A 24583-nucleotide genomic window follows, 5' to 3' on the forward strand; every position below is an offset into this window, starting at 1 on the left:
ACGGTTACGGTTGGGGCATGAGGTCCAATGAGGTTAAGGTAGGGGTGGGTTTTATACACAATACCAGGTTTTTAGGGAGTCACTCCCAAGAAATACCGACTTGCAGATCACAGACTGAATGAACTCCGGTTCCTTCCTGACCAACGTGAAACATCCCAGCCTGAACGCAGCCCTTACCGGTCCAATTGGAACAGGTGAATGCTCAGCTCGTGCGACAGATGATGCAAGAGCCCGTACAAATTCAATTAAGTTCTTATGTTTTTTTTTTTTTACACTAGTGTTTTTTTGTCCTACTTCCCGTTTCACTATTCTGAAACGACAACAAAAGAATAGCGTAAAACGGGTTTGTATGGGCTGAGTGGTGTGTGGGCGTGGTGGTTGTTTGTATGGGCTGAGTGGTGTGGGCGTGGTGGTTGAGTTTGTGTGGGCTGCATGGTGTAGGGGTGGTGGTTGAGTTTGTATGAGTTGAGTTTGTATGGGCTGCGTGGTGATTGAGTTTGTACGGGCTTCAGTCGAAGTCTCGGTTGACCAGGACAAGAGGAGCCACCAGGGTCCAGACGTACAGCGCGATGCAGATCCAGCTGGAGGAGATCTTCACCCACACAGACGGCCACTTACTGGTCATCGTCTCGTAGTTGGAGTCCGGGCTGGAGAGATGCAACGGATTTGAGTTTATTTGACAGATCGAAATATATACACTGTGGCCGTTACATTTATGAATGTAATGTATGTTGTTGTTTACATGTTGCTTGCATGCATGTATCCCCTCCCTACTTCCCATTTCCCCACGTGGAACGCACCTGATTGGATAAATGATACGCTGGTGCTCTAGTGCGACATCTAGTGGCTGAATGTTAATCACAGCACTTTTTTTTCCTCCTTCCCCTGTATAAGCGAATGCAGGAAGCTCACGGAGAGGCTCACCTGTACCAGTTGGTGAGGGTCATCATGATGTAGAGCGAGGCGAGGAACAGCATGAAGTGAAAGAAGGAGTAGGAGTAGGTGACCCCGTCCCTCTCGTTGTCCACGGCACGCCTCACGCCGTCCCCTCCCTCCTGGAAGCTCTCCGCGTGGTGGGGCCCGTCGTCGATCAGCGCAGACTCGTCGCTCGCCAGGGTCAGCTTGCTCACCTGGCCGTTGGTGGAGTTACGGACGCTTAGGGGAGGAGAGGGGGGAGTAGAACCGGCTCGTTATGAACAGGCCGACAACATGGGATGAACAACACTCATTAAAAAAGGGGGGGGGGGGGACTACGCCCATTTTACGATTTCAAACATGCTATTCCTGGTCCAAAGACATTAGTGAACATGAACAACTCTGCCAAAATGGTAAATGGACTGCATTTATATAGCTCTCTTATCCAAAGCGCTTTTACAACTTATGTCTCACATTCACGGCGGACCAAGGTGCCAACCTGCTTATCGGGGGCAGTTAGGGGTTAAGTGTCTCGCTCAAGGACACTTCGACATGCTGCCCGGGAGGAGGCGGAATCGAACCGGGAACCTTCAGATTTCCAGATGACCCGCTCTACCCACTGAGCGACTGTCACCCCTAAAGACTGTCAAATTTGTGACGTCATCAAGTTATAAAGTCTGAAGCTGCTCTATGGTAAAGATGACACTGAGAACACCCAGGAGAATGTTCTTAGTATACAGAAACATTTTCTAATTCAGAACCGAGAACATTACTATAGAATAAAGCTCATTTGGATTTTGTAGTTAAAAATATATTCTGTAGCTCCACAAAATCTGTCCCCCATTCATTGTCAATGGAGCAGCAACAGACTTTATACGTGATGATCACACGTTTGAGTCTTACTTCACTTACTTGTTCTTGGCTTTGGGAGAAAGTAGCTCATGTTCACAATATATTGATTGAACTTTCCTACATCATGGAAATAACATACTGGAATTACTGATCTGAGAGTGGCATCTGGCATCAATCTGTGATAGTATACCTCATTCTATCATAATGTACCGTATACTATTATACATATTCGGTATGCCACCCCAGCCCTAGTTATTTATTCATGTCACTTCTTGTTCTGTCACAGAAGACCGTAAAACAGTTGCTCACCTGGAGTAGAGGACACACATGAGGAAGAGAATCAATCCCACAATGCCCTGCGCGTCCCACCACTGCACTACGCGGTCCTGGCCGGCGGGACTGGTGCTGTTCAGACCGATGATGCCCAGCAGGCTTGGGTTGCACTTCCTGTCTGGGAAACAGAAACAGGAAATCAGCCTGTTATTCCACGGTTGTCACAAAATGGCCAAGCTGCAAAAAAAAAAAAAAAAAAGAAAAAAAATACAAAATGTAAATAATAATATAAAAAGCAATAATCAAATCAAATAAAATGTATTTGTAAGGCCGGACAACACACGTTAATGTCCCCATGGGCCGGACACGTCTTCTTTAAACAAGTCATATCTTAGAGAATTGATTGCACAAAAAGAAATCCGCTATTTTAAGTTAGGGTTATTCGGACTGCCCCCCCCCCCCCCCCCCCCCCCAAGGACTTTGGACTACTTAAAATAGACTCCCCCTTCCACCTGATGGACACATACTATGTACCTGTACTACTATTATTTATATACATACAGAACTGCTCCACATGGTTTTTAATATATCATGCTTTAAGTACTGTCGTTTTTTTTTTCTTCTTTTTATTATTGATCTTTTTCCCCCTCCTTTTTCCTCCGATTTTCTCCCATCCCAATGTTAGTCGTTATGCCAATTTCCAATCCCCTTCCTGGTCGCTGCGCACTTACCCCCCACAGTCGGTCTGGGAGAGTGGAGGCTATCACGTGCTTCCTCCGACACACGTCCAGCCAATCAACCGCTTCTTTTCACCTGGCAGCGCGGATTCTCACTGAGAGGGCGTAGCGTGTGGAAGGATCACAGAGGGCTGGGCGATATGGCCTAAATATGATATCACGATATTTTCTGACCTTTCGGCGATACACGATACGCATCACAATGTTTTTCTTTTTTTCCCCAAACAATTCATTATGAGGCTTACCAAGACAGTATTTGAGTTTGCAAGCTAACATTAAAGACAAAATAAAATACCCATGCATTTAGCATTTTTATATTATATATTAGATTTAGATTATTGGATTATTAGATTATATATTGCATATATTTAGCAATGAGATATTATATGATTTAGATATGAAATATGATGAATTGAAAATGGGGGACCCTGATGTAAACAAGACGAAAGTCTTTCTCTGGTCTGCATCCCCTTAACAATTGTATGTATTGAGCTGTACTGTACCCATTCTGCAATATGTTAATAAAGTTTTAAATCAATCAATCAATCAATAGGATTTTAGCATTTTTATGAAACTACTGTACATTTGTATGTCTCTAAATGTTTTGATGGATTGAAAATGGAGGACCCTTATGTAAAAAAGCCGAAAGTCTTTTTCTGGTCTTCATCCTCCAGTCAGTCCACTGTTGTTGTATTGAGCTGTACTGTATTGTACCCATTCTGCAATCGTTAATAACGTTCATTCATTCAATCATTCAGCCGGCAACAGAATAATTTTGATTGACAGTCGAGTCTGCCAATTACGTCACACCGCTTGTACCCGCCCTGCTGTTCTTAGCACCAATCGGCAAGCAGCGCTATTCTTTTTTTACATTCCTGAATGCCCTCCATTGATTTTAACGAGAGCTCAGCTCAACGACAACAACAACAGCTCACCGCAGCCGACGAGTGATTACTAGCGCACCGCAGCATGACAACGAGGCATAATGATTTTACTGCAACAAATGTTATAATAAAAGCCTTTCCATACATCTGTCTGATTGAAAACTTTATTAACAGACCGCAGAATGGGCACGCACAACTCGGCACGGACTGAGATATGAACAGTAACGCTTGCTATCTATGTCGTCATTGGACGTTGCTATGTTTGGGTAAATACGCTGATGTGTAACTATATAACGTGTAACTATATAATGTTAATGGCACAAAACGAATGCCTTTGTTAATCATAAGTACTAACTTTGATGCAGTAGTGTGTGTGGGAGCGGCGTTGTTCAAAAGTTTGAACGGGGTGGACCAGATTGACGCGACACAATCCTCTTGGGCAAAACATCACGATATCCACGATACGTTAAAAAAGTGTATCGTTAATGAACTGTACCCGATATTTATATAATATCGTCATATCGCCCAGCCCTAGCCATCACACTATCCCACTTAGATCCTATCCGCGCTTAGCAGGCGCCCCGACCGAACTGTAGGAGTCGCTGTTTACAACGACCCAGACCCACCCCGCCAGCTTCTCCCACCCTCTAATACTGCCAATTGTATTAGTGTGAACGGCCAGCCAAGCTGGTGACAACCCTGGAGCTGTGAGCTGGACTCGAACAGGCGAATCCAGCCGCTCCGGGGTTGGTGACAAACGCAATCTCCGTTACGCCACCTGACCGCCCCTTAAGTACTGTAGTTTTAATGCAGTTGGTGTTTTTTTATATAGTGGTCTTTTTATTGTAGTTTTAACAATTTATTTTATATATAGTGGTGAGTGTCTATGTATTGTGACTGTATGTTTGTCTTTCAACCACTGCACAAATGAAGTTCCGAAAGGAAAATAAAGTAATTTGAAGTTTGAAGTTGAAGTTAGGGTGGGACATGAGGTCTCCACCGAGGTTACGCTTAACCCTCTAAAAGCAGAGTGCCGTGCCCGTTTGTGATAAAGACTTGTTTAAATTATATCTGAATTGGGAGATGCTCTCTCTCCACCTAAATTGAAAGTGAATCTCTTCGTCGCCCATAGGCTTACTGGCAGTGCGCGGAAGGAAGTAAGGCATAGAATTTTGACATTTCTAGATTGTTCCGTTTTCTCTCCCCAATGCATCTGCATCTAATCCGCTGTATCCATCTATCAATCATACATCTATGTCTGTCAACATGTTTGTGGTGTTCGTCTGTCAACATGTTCACAGTGTTTGTCTGTCAACATGTTTGTAGTGTTTGTCTGTCAACATGTTCACAGTGTTTGTCTGTCAACATGTTTGTAGTGTTTGTCTGTCAACATGTTCGCAGTGTTTGTCAACATGTTTGTGGTGTCTGTCAACATGTTTGTAGTGTTTGCCAACATGTTTGTAGTGTTTGTCTGTCAACATGTTTGTAGTGTTTGTCAACATGTTTGTGGTGTTTGTCTGTCAACATGTTCGCAGTGTTTGTCAACATGTTTGTGGTGTTTGTCAACATGTTTGTAGTGTCTGTCAACATGTTTGTAGTGTTTGTCTGTCAACATGTTTGTAGTGTTTGTCTGTCAACATGTTTGTAGTGTTTGTCAACATGTTTGTAGTGTTTGTCTGTCAACATGTTTGTAGTGTTTGTCAACATGTTTGTAGTGTTTGTCTGTCAACATGTTTGTAGTGTTTGTCTGTCAACATGTTTGTAGTGTTTGTCAACATGTTAGTAGTGTTTGTCAACATATTTGTAGTGTTTGTCAACGTGTTTGTAGTGTTTGTCAACATGTTTGTAGTGTTTGTCAACATGTTTGTAGTGTTTGTCAACATGTTTGTAGTGTTTGTCTGTCAACATGTTTGTAGTGTTTGTCTGTCAACGTGTTTGTAGTGTTTGTCTGTCAACATGTTTGTAGTGTTTGTTTGTCAACATGTTTGTAGTGTTTGTCTGTCAACATGTTTGTAGTGTTTGTCATCATGTTTGTAGTGTTTGTCAACATGTTTGTAGTGTTTGTCAACATGTTTGTAGTTTGTAGGGGTGGGAATCACCAGTTTCATCATGATACGATACGATATCGATTCTTTGGACAACGATACGATATTTGCCGATATCACAAAGTCTCTCACGATACAATACGATACGATTAGATTCAGGTGCCTGCGATCGATATGAGATGATATCATATGCCCATTTAACACAATCAGTTATGAGACTCGCCACAGGATTTTCAAAATAAGAGTATCGATATGAATCGATCTTATTACATCGCATCGATCCGATTCGATCGTTGATAATTACATCGATGTATCGATCTGGATCGATGTATCGTCCCACCCCTAGTAGTTTGTAGTGTTTGTCAACATGTTTGTAGTGTTTGTCAACATGTTTGTAGTGTTTGTCAACATGTTTGTAGTGTTTGTCTGTCAACATGTTTGTAGTGTTTGTCAACATGTTTGTAGTGTTTGTCTGTCAACATGTTTGTAGTGTTTGTCAACATGTTTGTAGTGTTTGTCTGTCAACGTGTTTGTAGTGTTTGTCTGTCAACATGTTTGTGGTGTTTGTCAACATGTTTGTAGTGTTTGTTTGTCAACATGTTTGTAGTGTTTGTCTGTCAACATGTTTGTAGTGTTTGTCAACATGTTTGTAGTGTTTGTCTGTCAACATGTTTGTGGTGTTTGTCTGTCAACATGTTTGTGGTGTTTGTCAACATGTTTGTAGTGTTTGTCAACATGTTTGTAGTGTTTGTCTGTCAACATGTTTGTGGTGTTTGTCTGTCAACATGTTTGTAGTGTTTGTCAACATGTTTGTAGTGTTTGTCTGTCAACGTGTTTGTAGTGTTTGTCTGTCAACATGTTTGTAGTGTTTGTATGTCAACATGTTTGTAGTGTTTGTTTGTCAACATGTTTGTAGTGTTTGTCTGTCAACGTGTTTGTCAACGTGTTTGTAGTGTTTGTCAACATGTTTGTAGTGTTTGTCTTGTCAACATGTTTGTAGTGTTTGTCTGTCAACGTGTTTGTATTGTTTGTCTTGTCAACATGTTTGTAGTGTTTGTTTGTCAACATGTTTGTAGTGTTTGTCTGTCAACGTGTTTGTCAACATGTGTGTAGTGTTTGTATGTCAACATGTTTGTAGTGTTTGTTTGTCAACATGTTTGTAGTGTTTGTCTGTCAACGTGTTTGTCAACATGTTTGTAGTGTTTGTCTGTCAACGTGTTTGTAGTGTTTGTCTGTCAACGTGTTTGTAGTGTTTGTCTGTCAACGTGTTTGTAGTGTTTGTCTGTCAACATGTTTGTAGTGTTTGTTTGTCAACATGTTTGTAGTGTTTGTCTGTCAACGTGTTTGTATTGTTTGTCTGTCAACATGTTTGTAGTGTTTGTCTGTCAACGTGTTTGTAGTGTTTGTCTGTCAACGTGTTTGTAGTGTTTGTCTGTCAACGTGTTTGTATTGTTTGTCTGTCAACATGTTTGTAGTGTTTGTCTGTCAACGTGTTTGTAGTGTTTGTCTGTCAACATGTTTGTAGTGTTTGTTTGTCAACATGTTTGTAGTGTTTGTCTGTCAACATGTTTGTAGTGTTTGTTTGTCATCATGTTTGTAGTGTTTGTCAACATGTTTGTAGTGTTTGTCAACATGTTTGTAGTTTGTAGTGTTTGTCAACATGTTTGTAGTGTTTGTCAACATGTTTGTAGTGTTTGTCAACATGTTTGTAGTGTTTGTCTGTCAACATGTTTGTAGTGTTTGTCAACATGTTTGTAGTGTTTGTCTGTCAACATGTTTGTAGTGTTTGTCAACATGTTTGTAGTGTTTGTCTGTCAACGTGTTTGTAGTGTTTGTCTGTCAACATGTTTGTGGTGTTTGTCAACATGTTTGTAGTGTTTGTCAACATGTTTGTGGTGTTTGTCAACATGTTTGTAGTGTTTGTTTGTCAACATGTTTGTAGTGTTTGTCTGTCAACATGTTTGTAGTGTTTGTCAACATGTTTGTAGTGTTTGTCCGTCAACATGTTTGTGGTGTTTGTCTGTCAACATGTTTGTGGTGTTTGTCAACATGTTTGTAGTGTTTGTCTGTCAACATGTTTGTAGTGTTTGTCAACATGTTTGTAGTGTTTGTCTGTCAACATGTTTGTGGTGTTTGTCTGTCAACATGTTTGTAGTGTTTGTCAACATGTTTGTAGTGTTTGTCTGTCAACATGTTTGTGGTGTTTGTCTGTCAACATGTTTGTGGTGTTTGTCAACATGTTTGTAGTGTTTGTCTGTCAACGTGTTTGTAGTGTTTGTCTGTCAACATGTTTGTAGTGTTTGTATGTCAACATGTTTGTAGTGTTTGTTTGTCAACATGTTTGTAGTGTTTGTCTGTCAACGTGTTTGTCAACATGTTTGTAGTGTTTGTCTGTCAACGTGTTTGTATTGTTTGTCTGTCAACGTGTTTGTATTGTTTGTCTTGTCAACATGTTTGTAGTGTTTGTCTGTCAACGTGTTTGTATTGTTTGTCTGTCAACGTGTTTGTAGTGTTTGTCTGTCAACGTGTTTGTCAACATGTTTGTAGTGTTTGTCTGTCAACGTGTTTGTATTGTTTGTCTGTCAACGTGTTTGTATTGTTTGTCTTGTCAACATGTTTGTAGTGTTTGTCTGTCAACGTGTTTGTATTGTTTGTCTGTCAACGTGTTTGTAGTGTTTGTCTGTCAACGTGTTTGTAGTGTTTGTCTGTCAACGTGTTTGTATTGTTTGTCTTGTCAACGTGTTTGTAGTGTTTGTCTTGTCAACATGTTTGTAGTGTTTGTCTGTCAACGTGTTTGTATTGTTTGTCTTGTCAACGTGTTTGTAGTGTTTGTCAACATGTTTGTAGTGTTTGTCTGTCAACATGTTTGTAGTGTTTGTCTGTCAACATGTGATTGGTTGTACATTCAGTTGAATTAAAACGGCACTGGAGGTATGAATACCTCTCATGCCGATACAGAACAGATTAGATGGGTACTACTTACCAGGCTCGTTGGTCATGGCTGACCAGGTGAGGTACATGGTGTAGAGCGTGACCAGAGAAGACTGCAGCAACCCGGACCGAGGCTGGGATTCCTGAATGCAGGGAGAGAAGACCCATTAAACGCGAGGTGCGGCGCTGGGAAAAGGAGCGCGCCTGTAGCATAGAAATTAATGACAGAAAGGAGCTGACAATAGAGCTGCCGCGATAACCGCATTACCGCGGTATCGCTGTTGCATCACGCTCACCGCAGAGTTAGGCTGAATACCGCGTCACCGCTGTTTTTTATCATAATAATAAAGTTGGCTTGCGGCTTGCGGCTCTGCAGATATACCCTACTCGGTTCCAAGCGACCCTATTGGGTAGAAGTGGTACCAGAAAAGTCATGTGAAACATTGCAGACCACTGACTGGTCAGAAGAGAGACGCGTCACACTTTGTAGCCTCAGTCTGAACAAAAACAGAACGCCGGCGCCGCCATCTTTACTGCCTCGCTAAGGATGCATTTCGTTCAGGATTTGTTTGCGACAGAACCAAGCAATAAACAAAAAAGAATGGATTCACTGTGTATTCTGCCTTATTTATTGATGAAACAAAACCGACATCAACCCAATTTACCACCGAGCGGAGAGTTTAGTGTCACAACAAGATCGCTGATGTGTTAAGTTTGTTGTTGTTAATACTACCGTCAGCCGATATACACGAGAGGTAACGTTAAACCCGGGTTTGCTTGGTAGAATACACAATGAGAGGTAACGTTAGCTTTGGCAGAATAGACGCAACGAGAGTCTGGTTAATGTTGTTATTGATTGATTGATTGATTGATTGAAACTGTGTTAAACTCTGGCTTGCTGCAAGCCCTCGGACATCTATGCCCACGGAGCTTTCAGTGTACACAAGCGAGCGGCCCCGCCTGCATTCCCACACGGAGACAAACGGAGTAGTACCTGGCTGCAGTGGAAAAGGAACGAAGTACCAGGTGCCTAAAGCGGGTCGAGTCGAGTAGGTACTATGCAGTGGAAAAGCGCCATTAGACTAGAGGCAGGCTATAAGAGTAGACTACTAAAAAGAAAAAAAAATGCATTCAAACATTTTTTTTTTGTGCGCACTGTGCGGTAATTACCGCGGCGGTAGGAAATATTTCGCAAATTCGTGCGGTAAGGAAAATATCAATACCGCGGCAGCTCTAGCTGACAACTCATAAAACGTCCCCGGTCGACACGGGCTATAGGTATTAGTATTACAGAACCACACAGTCCACACCACACCACACAGGTTTATTTATTTTAAACGGCGAGTGAAGTTTGATTTGTGCCTGCAGACTGCAGTGCAGCGCCGCCACGCTCCGAATGGTAAACGCAAGAATAGCATGCATGTTGCTGCATGCATATTACGAGTAGTTTATGCTATTGTCTATTACGGTGAATTAGTGTGCAAATCATTAATCATACATCAAAATAGCCTAATTTTATTATTATACACGATGACGATACAGAAAATTACAGAAAAATTCGAAATGCATGGCAAAAATAGCATTTATTGTCAGTATTTTAGAGACCCCCCAAAAATTCACAAATCATGTTTTCAGGTGAGCTGATGTCTGATCTAGGGGAGCCATGGCTCACCCAGTTCCCCCATGATTCGCACCAAAGTTTAACTCCCTAACTGCTCCCGGGGGGCAGGTGGACACACAGTGTTTACCTGTATCTGTGCAGTCCATGTACTACAGTGTTTACCTGGATCTGTGCAGTCCATGTACTACAGTGTTTACCTGTATCTGTGCAGTCCATGTACTACAGTGTTTACCTGGATCTGTGCAGTCCATGTACTACAGTGTTTACCTGTATCTGTGCAGTCCATGTACTACAGTGTTTACCTGCATCTGTGCAGTCCATGTACTACAGTGTTTACCTGTATCTGTGCAGTCCATGTACTACAGTGTTTACCTGTATCTGTGCAGTCCATGTACTACAGTGTTTACCTGTATCTGTGCAGTCCATGTACTACAGTGTTTACCTGTATCTGTGCAGTCCATGTACTACAGTGTTTACCTGGATCTGTGGGAGGATGGACAGGACGGAGGCCCCGACACACAGCAGCATGTTGACGCTGATGAAGGCCTTGTTCTCCGTGCAGCCCTCAGAGTGGGTGTAGTAGACGTAGAACATCACCAGCGACACCAGGGACAGCAGGTAGTTGAGGGTGGTGGCCGACAGCAGGGCTGGTGGGGGAGAGACACCAGTTGAGATTTTCTGAAAGCCTTTACTAGAGTATTTCCACTCAATACATTTGAAAGGAGATATCCTACTTTTTCTTCCACTATGTGTATCTCAAAAGGGTTAAAGGGATAGTTCAGAATTTTGGGAAACCTAGCTCCGTTGCATACTTATCAGCAGGGCTTGACATTAACTTTGGCTCACCAGCCACTGTGGCTAGTGGTTTTCCAAAGTCACTAGCCACTCAGCATTTTTACCAGCCAAAATTCTCACACACACACACTCTATCCAAATATCCAATAGTGTAAAGTTTGGCTATGAGCGAGAGCGTGCGAGAGAGAGAGAGCGCGAGAGAGAGATTAATGTCAAGCCCTGCTTAGCAGTGATGATGTTGACGCTATTCCTCATGCTAGCTCTGGATACCGTAATTCCTCTAATAGTAACCGGGTGTCAAATACAAGCCGGGTCTCTATTAATGGCCGGGTGCGCTCTTGAGCTAAGCAATTATAAGCCGGCCTCCTAATACAAGCCGGGTTACTAATATACTGAGCTGCATACTGAGCTAGTTACTTGATTTCACTTTGAAAACGTTGAAATGACCAGTGACCACCTGTAATTGCACTGTTTACTATTTCATACAGTACTTGGTTTCAATAAATGAACCCAGTACATTTTACTGGGTTCAAACTGACACAAAATGTTGATTTATTCATTATGATCCGTTTGAAAATTTTAAATATAGGCCTCCCTCTTATACAGGCCTCCTCCTAATACAAGCCTGGTACCCGCTACAGTTGAAACAAATACAAGCCGGGGTTACTATTAGAGGAATTACGGTAGTTAGTTGCAGACTAAGGCGGCGGTTACACCTTAGTTTCGTTTTCGTTTCATTGTCAGATGAGTTTCGCCGCAACGTGGCAGCCTCGAGTCACACTTTCGTTTTTGTCACCTGGGCACAGTGATGTAGTACACTGCCAAAGCAGTAGGTGGCAGTAGGTGGCGAACATGAAGGCAATTTCAACCAATCATAACTTGAATGTGCCAATACACTTCCTGGAAGTTCCTGCAAAGAAATGTCAACAAGGCGGGCGGCTATGGGCGCCACCATCTTGCCTATTTACCCAATGCAGCAATTCTTTTTCAGCAAAGCCTAATAAAAGTGCAATAAACAAAACGGATACATTCACTGTGTGTTCTGCCTGTCATTTGTTGATGAAACAAAACTAACACAAGTGACCACCAAGAGCGGATAGTTTAGTCGGTAGCTACATTGTTAGCTGCATGCTAACATCAATGGAGTATGCCATTATAACAGTATAGCATTGTGGCTAGAAGCTAACGTTAGCTCACGCTAGTTAGCCAGCACCAAACTGATGATATTGGGAGCTATCAGTAGTTAGATAACATTAGAGACAACGCTGTGTGTATTAAACAAATGTGAATAGATGACTGGGCCATTTTGTTTAATGCTTGTTAAGTTGAAAGAGGAGCTTTGAGCTAACAGGGTCTGATAGCTAATGCTAGCTCATGTTAGCCAGTGGTAATGCTAGCAGAATGAATGGATGTAAACTTTATTTAACATATTGCATAATGGGTACAATACAATACGGCTCAATACAAACAATTGTTAAGGGAATGCAGACTGTTGTAGCTTGGACTGGGGTCCTTATAACAATAACTTGACAACACATTGTAGCTGCAGCTATTTGGGACACAGGGACACGGAGCTGGGAGCTCTGTCCCAAACACACACACACACACACTCTGTTGTCACCGGAAGGGCACGCAGATGGTATCTACTGCGCATGGGCGTTTTCGCAACAACGGCTCCGTGAAGGCTACACGACTGTTGTCGGCGAGTTTTTGGCGCTGCTCAAAAACGCAAACACAATTTAGCGTTTCAGCCTGGGCCACAACGTATCCACCAAAAAACGCCAAAAAACGCATTTCTGTGTAAAAGGGACATGAAACGTATTCAAAAACATATAAAAACGAGCACAAAAACACTGTGTGTAACATGCCCCTAATTCAAAGACAAGCTGACTGAACACAACTGAAAACTACTTTGTGTGAATTGGTTTCAGTTACCTTCAGTCAGCTTGTACGGACAGAACCTTGACCCAAGTGACTTCGCATTGGTTTGTGGCCAACTCTCCAGAACCAGTGTGAGGAACAGCATGGATTGTGCCGCGAAAGGAGTCTACCGATCCACATCGCAATTTGTAAGTAGGAAAGAGAGCCAGGGTTCAGAAAATCTGAACTATCCCTTTAAACGGATATGGAGATGTAATTTACATGCATGCAAGCAAGAGTCCTTGATCGCCTTAATGTTTTGTATCACTCTGCAATTAGGTTAGATACAAATGCCCCCTTTTCGACACATCACTGTGATTTATACACGTCTGTAAATTGGCCACCATTACACTCTCAAAGAAATTCATTGGCTTACACTAATTTACAAAACCTTCCTTGGTCTGACCCCTCTCCTTATTTGATACACCGGTTAACATTTTCATATACTGGTAAATTCTCCTCCAATTTGCTGCTCCAAGCAGTTGGAACGAGATGCTAAATACTTAGAAAATGGACAAATTGTGACCAGGCATGGACGTTGGGCACTTGTTGAAGCCTTGTGGATGGAAATACATGATGTGAAAGTACAGGTTCATACCTTCAGAATAAGCCATCACATGTACAAATCTGGCAGATACTTTTCAATCTATGTATAATTAACCCCTTAAACCCGAGCGGTCCGGTACCGGTATGAGATTGATATCACGCCATAAATAGATGGATACAGAACGTATTAATTAATGTTGCGTTTCTCTTTCAAATGTAGCCCAGAGTAAAGACCCTAACCCAATCAAAACAAAGTCAAAGTGTATATTTTCAGCACTATGTTTGTTTACCAATGATTTTAAGTGTTTTAATCTCCACGCTTTGCATCGGAAAGCGGAGGATTTAGGCGGAGGTAAAGCAAGCTGTCATACGTGTGTGTAGAGCTATGAATGGAGAGACCCAGGGCGTTAGAATGTCATAAAACTACACTTCCCAGCTCACGCCAACCCCGTCAATCATCGGACTTCCAGCGTGAAGCTTTAATTTTTTTACGTTATTGTCGGGATCATATCTCACGGGTCCAACAAACCTGAACGTTATTGCCATAAAATAGAACGTAGTTCGTTTCTTTACCTTTCTGTGAACGTCTATAAAAAAACTGCGTTGCAATCTGATAAAAAAATGGTGGGGATATTTACATGATAAAAAAGTTTAATCTTAAAACTGGATTTAGTACCACCAGGCGCCCGTTGCAGGGCAGCAAAGACCGTGAATGAAATCTACTTTAGGTTGTTTTTTTATAATGTCCATTGCTCCGGTATTTTTCATCAGATTGAGACGCGTTTCTTTTCTAGACATTCACAGAAAGGTAAAGAAACAAACTCCATTGTATTTTATGGCAATAACGTTCAGGTTTGTTCTACCCATGAGATCTAATCACGAAAATAACGTTCAAAAATAATTCTCACGTCAGAAGTTTGACAGGGGCTGGTGTGAGCTTTTTTCTTTCCCCCGTTACCCTTCAAGAGAGGCCCCTTTGTCCCCTCGCCAAGCCGTCATTGTAAATAAGAATTTGTTCTTAATTGACCTGCCTGGTTAAATACAAATTTAAAAGTAGACTTTTGATTAAAATATATTTGTACAGAATTTCATAATCATTTCAACCTGTTCTCATCACCATACCTGCGTACCAGCAGCGAGAGTTCCCTTCCTCCATCTTCTCCACCCAGGACTCGTTCCAGGAGTGGGCGAAGTCAATGAGCAGCACCAGCTGGATGAGGATGAAGCAGAAGGCCCCGGCCATGCCCATGTAGAACCACACTGTGGGAGGAGAGAGAGTATATATAATAACAATGTGGGAGGAGAGAGAGAGAGTATATAATAACACTGTGGGAGGAGAGAGGGAGTATATATAATAACACTGTGGGAGGAGAGAGAGAGTATATATAATAACACTGTGGGAGGAGAGAGAGAGTATATAATAACACTGTGGGAGGAGAGAGAGTATATATAATAACACTGTGGGAGGAGAGAGAGAGAGTATATAATAACACTGTGGGAGGAGAGAGGGAGTATATATAATAACACTGTGGGAGGAGAGAGAGAGAGTATATAATAACACTGTGGGAGGAGAGAGGGAGTATATATAATAACACTGTGGGAGGAGAGAGAGTATATATAATAACACTGTGGGAGGAGAGAGAGAGTATATATAATAACACTGTGGGAGGAGAGAGAGTATATATAATAACACTGTGGGAGGAGAGAGAGAGTATATATAATAACACTGTGGGAGGAGAGAGAGTATATATAATAACACTATGGGCGGAGAGAGTATATATAATAACAATGTGGGAGGAGAGAGAGAGAGTATATAATAACACTGTGGGAGGAGAGAGGGAGTATATATAATAACAATGTGGGAGGAGAGAGAGTATATATAATAACACTGTGGGAGGAGAGAGAGAGTATATATAATAACACTGTGGGAGGAGAGAGAGTATATATAATAACACTGTGGGAGGAGAGAGAGAGTATATATAATAACACTGTGGGAGGAGAGAAGGAGTATATATAATAACACTGTGGGAGGAGAGAGGGAGTATATATAATAACACTGTGGGAGGAGAGAGGGAGTATATATAATAACACTGTGGGAGGAGAGAGAGAGTATATAATAACACTGTGGGAGGAGAGAGAGAGTATATATAATAACACTGTGGGAGGAGAGAGGGAGTATATATAATAACACTGTGGGAGGAGAGAGGGAGTATATATAATAACACTGTGGGAGGAGAGAGGGAGTATATATAATAACACTGTGGGAGGAGAGAGAGAGTATATATAATAACACTGTGGGCGGAGAGAGAGAGTATATATAATAACACTGTGGGAGGAGAGAGGGAGTATATATAATAACACTGTGGGAGGAGAGAGAGAGTATATATAATAACACTGTGGGAGGAGAGAGAGAGTATATATAATAACACTGTGGGAGGAGAGAGGGAGTATATATAATAACACTGTGGGAGGAGAGAGAGTATATATAATAACACTGTGGGAGGAGAGAGAGAGTATATATAATAACACTGTGGGCGGAGAGAGGGAGTATATATAATAACACTGTGGGAGGAGAGAGAGAGTATATATAATAACACTGTGGGAGGAGAGAGAGAGTATATATAATAACACTGTGGGCGGAGAGAGGGAGTATATATAATAACACTGTGGGCGGAGGGCTCAATGAATGAATCTTTAATTCATTGATACCAAACATATCATATTAGCTTATAGGGCTGGGCGATATGACGATATTATATAAATATCGGGTACAGTTCATTAACGATACACTTTTTTAACGTATCGTGGATATCGTGATGTTTTGCCCAAGAGGATTGTGTCGCGTCAATCTGGTCCACCCCGTTCAAACTTTTGAACAACGCCGCTCCCACACACACACTACTGCATCAAAGTTAGTTAGTACTTATGATTAACAAAGGCATTCGTTTTGTGGCATCAACATTATATAGTTACACGTTATATAGTTACACATCAGCGTATTTACCCAAACATAGCAACGTCCGATGACGACATAGATAACAAGCGTTACTGTTCATATCTCAGTCCGTGCCGAGTTGTGCGTGCCCATTCTGCGGTCTGTTAATAAAGTTTTCAATCAGACAGATGTATGGAAAGGCTTTTATTATAACATTTGTTGCAGTAAAATCATTATGCCTCGTTGTCATGCTGCGGTGCGCTAGTAATCACTCGTCGGCTGCGGTGAGCTGTTGTTGTTGTCGTTGAGCTGAGCTCTCGTTAAAATCAAGGAGGGCATTCAGGAAGTAAAAAAAGAATAGCGCTGCTTGCCGATTGGTGCTAAGAACAGCAGGGCGGGTACAAGCGAATGATTGAATGAATGAAAACGTTATTAACGATTGCAGAATGGGTACAATACAGTACAGCTCAATACAACAACAGTGGACTGACTGGAGGATGAAGACCAGAAAAAGACTTTCGGCTTTTTTACATAAGGGTCCTCCATTTTCAATTCATCAAAACATTTAGAGACATACAAATATACAGTAGTTTCATAAAAATGCTAAAATCCTATTGATTGATTTAAAACTTTATTAACATATTGCAGAATGGGTACAGTACAGCTCAATACATACAATTGTTAAGGGGATGCAGACCAGCGAAAGACTTTCGTCTTGTTTACATCAGGGTCCCCCATTTTCAATTCATCATATTTCATATCTAAATCATATAATATCTCATTGCTAAATATATGCAATATATAATCTAATAATCCAATAATCTAAATCTAATATATAATATAAAAATGCTAAATGCATGGGTATTTTATTTTGTCTTTAATGTTAGCTTGCAAACTCAAATACTGTCTTGGTAAGCCTCATAATGAATTGTTTGGGGAAAAAAAGAAAAACATCGTGATGCGTATCGTGTATCGCCGAAAGGTCAGAAAATATCGTGATATCATATTTAGGCCATATCGCCCAGCCCTATTAGCTTATATAAAAGGGCTACACATCGCTCCAAAGTAACATTTTCTTTAACGCGACTGCCAATCTCTAGACTAGAGCGTATAGAAATCGGGTGTAATTTAGAAAAATAATTTAAATGAACACCAGCTGGTACATTTTGTCTGAGGGGAGGAAAGGAGAATAACAATAATAATCACCAGTGGTGAATGATCCCTCTGGGATGAAGAAAGCTCCGACGGTGATGGCGGTGGCTGCAGCAAACTTGAAGAACCAAAATCTGAAAGAAAGTTGAAGAAGGTGAACACCAAACTGGAAACGCTTTTCCATCAAGACAACTCAATACCCACCGATATTAGATGAGTTTCACTTCATTTAGAGTAGATTTTAAGTCACGTGAAGGAGAGAAAGGAGGCTCTAGAGACGACACAACCGGTTATTTTGGATTAAACCCTGCAGCATCTCAACTGGAACGGAGCTGGGAACCAGACCAGCAACACTATGTCTGTGAAATGCTGTAATAAGGCTGCAGCTACATTGATCAGTCATTGATCAGTCAATGAATGGATAGAAAATTGGTGGAAGGTATTACCGTCCGTTGGTTTATTTTAAAATTAGAACATAACGTCAACTCTGTCTGTCCAGCAAATGGAGACTAGTCATTGAAAATGAATTGAAAACAGACGTAGATGGACAGACAGTGAATCAATGTAGCCGCTTAAAGATCAAAGTAAGCGCTCTACAGACATTGAGCGTCATTTTGTAAAAGAAATTGTGTCACCGGTAATACTGGTGTTGTCATGAGTTTATTAGTCATGGGAAATGTCAACCCTACAAGACTACAAAATCATGTCATCATCACCAATAAAACTAGACTGAAGCACTGACTTAAAGCCACACAATCATGTCATCACCAATGATTGCCTTTGTTGTGTTTTTTTTTATATAACTTTTTTATTATCTTCTTACATGTTCAGGACATTAAAAAAAATGTGTTGTATTTTATCTGACTATACCTGCCCAAGGACTATAGATGTAAATTAGCTGCAAATTGAAGTAAATTCAAGTAAAACTAACAATTATAAATTGTACATGGTCCCGGTCAAATTCACAATAAACTAAATTAATCAGTGGTCTGTTATCATCATCACATCCAACAGGTTTTCACCAGTACTGTGGCACACTGACCTGCTATAGGCTGAGCTCAGGTGACACTGACCTGCTATAGGCTGCGCTCAGGTGACACTGACCTGCTATAGGCTGAGCTCAAGTGACACTAACCTTGTCAGGTAAAACATCCACCACACAGGAAGTGACGTGTCACCAGCAGCAACAGTCTAACTCTAGTAGTTAGCATGAATTTCAAAGATGGAAAGCAAGTACAGTGCAAAAATACAACAGCAATGTTTGCTTATCACCACTAGATGTAGCTCAAAACAAACAGATTCTCACTTTAAAGTCCATTATATGTTTTGACTACACTTGACTCTGCCTATTTATTGCAACTCTGTATTTATTAGATAGTGTATTGCAGGTGACTGCTATTTATTATATAGTGTATTGTAGGTGACTGCTATTTATTAGATAGTGTATTGCAGGTGACTGCTATTTATTAGATAGTGTATTGCAGGTGACTGCTATTTATTAGATAGTGTATTGCAGGTGACTGCTATTTATTAGATAGTGTATTGTAGGTGACTGCTATTTATTAGATAGTGTATTGCAGGTGAGATTGGTATTTATTAGGTAGGTAGTGTACAGTGAAACTCTCGTAGATTATAGATTCATTACACACAAAGTGAAATATTTCAAGCCTTTATTTGTTTTAATTTTGATGATTATGTCTTACAGCTCATGAAAGCCCAAAATTCGGTATCACCAATAAAATTCAATAAATAGATGTATTTTTCTTTTGTATAAAGAAATGTCGGCCTTCTGAAAAGTATGTTCATGTATGTTCACTCAGTACTTGGTTGGGGCTCCTTTTGCACAAATGACTGCATCAATCAGGGCTCGAGACTAACGATGTCCCGTCGTTCCGGGGACGATCAAATATTGATTTGGGACGAACAGAAATCTTTTTTGGGACGCAAACGGGACGAGAGGATTTTATTTTTTTCACAGGAAATGTCAATTAGCCTACTGTCAGTGCGCGCATATATATATGAATTATTCTACGTTAATAAAACATACCTGGTGATCAACTACAGTTTGCTGTAAACATTATGATATGTGTGTAGCGTTCTGATAACGACGGCTGCAGCGGGAGCTGGCTCATGCTGGATTTGCGAATAGCATGCAGCTGCAGAGCCGCAGAGCCAGGGGCGCTTTCAGGTCCGGTCACAGGCCCGCTCAACAGCGCCCCCCACCCAACGGCTGAATTGCCAATGGCTGAATTGGAGTATTGCACAGTGCACAGTGCAATACTCCAATTCAGCCATTGGCAATTCAATGTTTATCAAAGTGTTGCGTGTTACAGTGTAGGTTAGTTTATTAGGAAAAGTGCATGACAGTAAGGTTAGTCACGGTTAGATTTATTTTTTTTTCTTTTTTTTTATATATCATTTCAGATAATGGTTGAAGAAGTGAGTCTTTAGTCGACGGCGAAAGATTGGACGGGATTCGGCTGTCCTAACTGGGATGGGTAGTTCTCACACACACACACACAAATCTAAGTAAAAAAAAAAAAAGTGAATTTTTTTTTTTTTTTTTTTTTTTTTTTTAATAAACTTCGACTTTTTTTTTAATGTTCGAAGCTTGTGCCATCGAACGAAGCTTCGAAGCTTCGAAGTATTTAAGACAGCCCTATTATCAATATCGACCAGGAGGACAGCGCAATCTAAGGGACATGTTTCATTACTAGTCAAGTGTCATTACTTTAGTTATCAAAGGTGGAATCTCTGGACGCAATGACATTATATAGTTTAAAGCTAAACTACGTTTTTCTTTCTTGTTAGAAGAGCGATAACTTATTCAGTTAGATTTGATTTGATCTTTATTTATCTCTAACATTTTCAACCATAAACACACACATTTGTAATAACAAAAAAATTAAATACAAATACATTTAAATATATTTTCCTATGGAAGGAATAATCAACATGGCTCCAATTGGTTGACTATAACAGCACCGTGACCAAATATCCCTATACTAGCACCTTGTTAAACACTTTTTATATATATATATATATATATATATTTATTTTTTAATCATAATTATTCTTGTGAAATCTTTCCACCTGGGAGCCTTTTGACTAAATCAATTTATTCTCCCCTTCTCTGAATGGTGTTTCTTATGGCAATAACAACTATAGACAACAAAACCAAAGTAAAGAAACGACATTTGATTTTTGGGACGGTTACATTCACTTTGGGACGGTTAAAATTGTATTTCGGGACGGTTCTGGGACGGTGGTGAAAAAAGTTAGTCTGGAGCCCTGGCATCAATACAGCTAAATATATAGACTTTTCCACGATATTCTAATTATTGAGCTGCACCTGTATTGTAGGTGACTGCTATTTATTAGGTAGTGTATTGTAGGTGACTGATATTTATTAGATAGTGTATTGCAGGTGACTGATATTTATTAGATAGTGTATTGCAGGTGACTGCTATTTAGGTCTGGTATTAGTATTAGTAGTGGTATTAACACATTGTGCGCCATAAACGGCGTAAGTCGTTATTTCCCGCCATGCGTTGAACGCCAACAACGGCGTAAATAGTTTTTGGGATCAATATTAAATTTTTTCGCCATGGCATTCATAATTCATCCAGCCTCCCTCCGGACTGCAGCGGCACCCTGTCTGAGATTGCAACGCCTCAATACCGCCGCCTGGTGGATGGTTGGGCGAGTTACACTCACGTCAAACCGGAAGTGGCGCTCGGTGCCAGGCCACGTGAGCGGATCGGCGCGGCCGAGAAATCCGCTCTTCGCTCTTTAAAGCTTGGTCCGCTCCGCTAATCGCTCATGTTGACCCCGCCCCCAAGTCGCTCTCCGCTCACTCCCCGCTCACCTTGAATCGAGCGCTCCCCGCTCCCCGCGCCAGATCGCTCGGCATTTTTTTTTTTTTTTTTTGGGGGCATGGTGTAAATGAGCTCAAACTACAACAGTCTACACCCCCTGGGCCCCTTAACAATTGTTTGTATTGAGCCGCATTGTAATTGTACCCATTCTGCAATGTTAAATAACGTTGTTTATCCATTCACTAGCTCTATTAAGCGATGATAGGCTAGCCGAGCCACAATGCTATGGTCGCTGCCATTAACGTTAGCATGTAAGCTAACGTCAACAACAATGGCGTCGATACTTTTTCTAACAGGAGTGAGTGAAGGAGGAGGAGTGAAGCTTGAACAGGATATCACAGGTTCACCCTTCTCATTGGTTGAAAATGGCCTTCATGTTTGTACATCGCCATCTGTTGCTTTGGCATTGTACTGCATGTATATTACATCAACAGTGTTAAACCACTGTGAGCGACCTGGAGTGGATTGGAGCGGAAGAGAACTCTCGCTCCGGACGTCGCGCAGACTCATTTTAAAACCCACTCCTCGCTCACGTCAAAACCGCTCCGCTCCGCGCCCCGCTCACGCTCCGATCCGCTCACATGCACTGCTCGGTGCATCAAGGAAATCCCTCCGGCAGTCATACCTTGTTACGTGGGTCTAGATACACACTCGAGTGCATTTGGATCGCTTTCGAAACGCAATAATCGATATGATTTCGGCGTTTATTGCGCCATACAAACCGGAAATGGATCGCCGTCAAATAATTGGGATATTTTTCCTCCAGTCTCATCGGCGAACGGTAAGAGGACACTAACGTTATTTTCAGCCCGATTGTCCATTTCCTTGTTTGCCATCAGTCTGATCAATATATCAACCCATACTAAATAAAGCAGTTACTGACGATCAAGAAATTATAAACAACCCCCCCCCCTTTCCTTCACGCATGATGAAGCATAATGTATACCGATCATATACACTTGAATTTTTTAATATAGCGTGTATAGGAAAGAAACGCCAATCGATAATCTATCATATGCGTCAGGGCCTATAACTAGTGTTTTTGGAATTACAGCAGAAAAGCTTAAAAACATACTTATATTCTCGAAGGTATTAACACAACAATGTATGAATGAAAAAATATACGATAGATAATCGATGTTGAATGGGCCATAGTAATGTCAATATAGCTATAATATTAAAAAAGTTATAGCCATGCAAAGAAGGTAAACATCTCCATAGGGTTACAGTGCTGGCAGACTGGGTATAATGATGGGCACAATGCCCGGCGCCCAATGTGTTAAGGATAACTTTTATTGATCCCTCACAGGGAAATTCAAGTGACATACACATACAGCTCATCGTCTCATTAAACAATCATCATATCACAATCGTTAAATTCTTATTGCAGTCCAAAAGCTTCGATAATCCACAAATGACCACATCTTCAAGTTAGTTGTGTTGTAACGGTACACAAAAACCACAGTCCGGTACGTACCTCGGTTTTTAAGTCACGGTCAGCGGTTAATTTCGGTACAGTGGGTGAAAGTTTGCAGAATGTGTTGGGGGTGACGTAGTGTGCAGTTACTGTTTAGTAGGGCTGTCAACGAATATTCTATATTCAAATTAATAATCAACTTGTAAAAAGCCCCGGGCTGTCTTCCTCTCAACTTCCCACGTGGGCCTGAATGCGCTGCATGAGGAGACACGCAACATCACTTTCATTGAGTTGAAGAATGTGACAGCAGTAACAACAACCATGGCGTGATGGCAGTGATTTGCACTCTGAGCCATCTAAAAGCCCCGTTTGGAAATACTTCGGAGTTTGATCAACTTGAGGAACCTCGAGACAAAGTTGTATGCAAGCTATGTAAACTACTGCTGGCCTACCTTCTTTTTCATGCTAAGACTATTTTGGAGTTCTAGTGTCAAGAATGTTAGTATCCTACTTAGGGATGGGTACCGTTCACATTTGAACCGATACGGTACCGGTACCTGTGAATCAATACCGGTACCCAACGGTAACTTTTTTCTGTACTTTAGTCTCTAAAAATGTAATCTACCTACCTCAGTTGTGAAAAAAATATCCAAACTTCAAATAACCACACGTTCGACCGTTTTCGGCTTTCCATTGCCCCGACTGCTTTGTTGTTGAATCAAGTCAAATCCTAGGTAAGTGTATATTGTGCGTGTGAACGTTGACGTGAAGAAAAAAAAGTTAAAAAAAGAAAGTACAAAAAAAACAGATCTCACGTGAATCGGTACTCGGTAGTACCGACGTGATTGGGTAGGTACCTTTAAAAGTAGGTTATTGTAGATATTGAATAATGGAATAGAGACAGAAGCGTAATGCAGGTCCCTAATGGTTTGATTACCATATCTCGTTTCATGCCTAGGAAAATATATCATTTCATGTTTATCACACCATGTTCGGAGGCGCGTTCTATATACCGGAAGCGTTCATTAATTTGATTTCCGAGAGACAGCCCCTTCTGAATCTAGCACCAATTCCTCCTCACGCACTAAGAGAGATGGTGTGTGTGTGTGTGTGTGTGTGTGTGTGTGTGTGCGTGTGTGGTGGGGGTAGGTAGGTAGGTCTTCTAGTTCTGGCTTGTTGTTTGCGTTTGCCATACTATGAGGCTATGCTAAATTACAGGTCATCTCTCAGTGGTGTGCATGGGCTAAACGAACAACATATGGCCCTTTGCGCAAGTTATATTTTGGGATGGGGTGAACATGGAGTTTTGAATTAAGTTCTGCACGCAAAAAAAGTTCTGCACATGGAGAACTACGTTAATACAGCGTATTAGATAGTGTATTGCAGGTGACTGGTATTTATAAAGATAGTGTGTGTTGTAGGTGACTGGAATTTATTAGATAATGTATTTTAGGCGACTGCTATTTATTAGATAGTGTGTTGTAGGTGACTGGAATTTATTAGATAATGTATTTTAGGCGACTGCTATTTATTAGATAGTGTATTGTAGGCGACTGGTATTTATTAGATAATGTATTTTAGGTGACTGCTATTTATTAGATAGTGTATTGTAGGCGACTGGTATTTATTAGATAATGTATTTTAGGTGACTGCTATTTATTAGATAGTGTATTGTAGGTGAC

General features: G+C 41.1%; 1 protein-coding gene across 1 annotated transcript in view; it reads right to left on the reverse strand.

Moving 5' to 3' along the window:
* Window positions 1-210: 210 nt before the first annotated feature.
* The window catches only part of serinc1 (serine incorporator 1), a 52265-nt gene continuing 27892 nt past the window's right edge, over window positions 211-24583 (reverse strand). Inside the window, exons 4-10 of the mRNA XM_084313936.1 lie at window positions 17661-17740; window positions 14642-14779; window positions 10736-10905; window positions 8690-8780; window positions 2077-2218; window positions 925-1155; window positions 211-647 (exon numbers count right to left, since the gene is read on the reverse strand). Coding sequence (XP_084170062.1) covers window positions 509-647; window positions 925-1155; window positions 2077-2218; window positions 8690-8780; window positions 10736-10905; window positions 14642-14779; window positions 17661-17740 — 991 coding nt within the window. The 3' untranslated portion in view covers window positions 211-508. The remainder of the gene's footprint in view (window positions 648-924; window positions 1156-2076; window positions 2219-8689; window positions 8781-10735; window positions 10906-14641; window positions 14780-17660; window positions 17741-24583) is intronic.

Source organism: Notolepis coatsorum (genome assembly GCF_963971535.1).
Source record: "Notolepis coatsorum genome assembly, chromosome: 5".
Lineage (NCBI taxonomy): Eukaryota > Metazoa > Chordata > Actinopteri > Aulopiformes > Paralepididae > Notolepis > Notolepis coatsorum.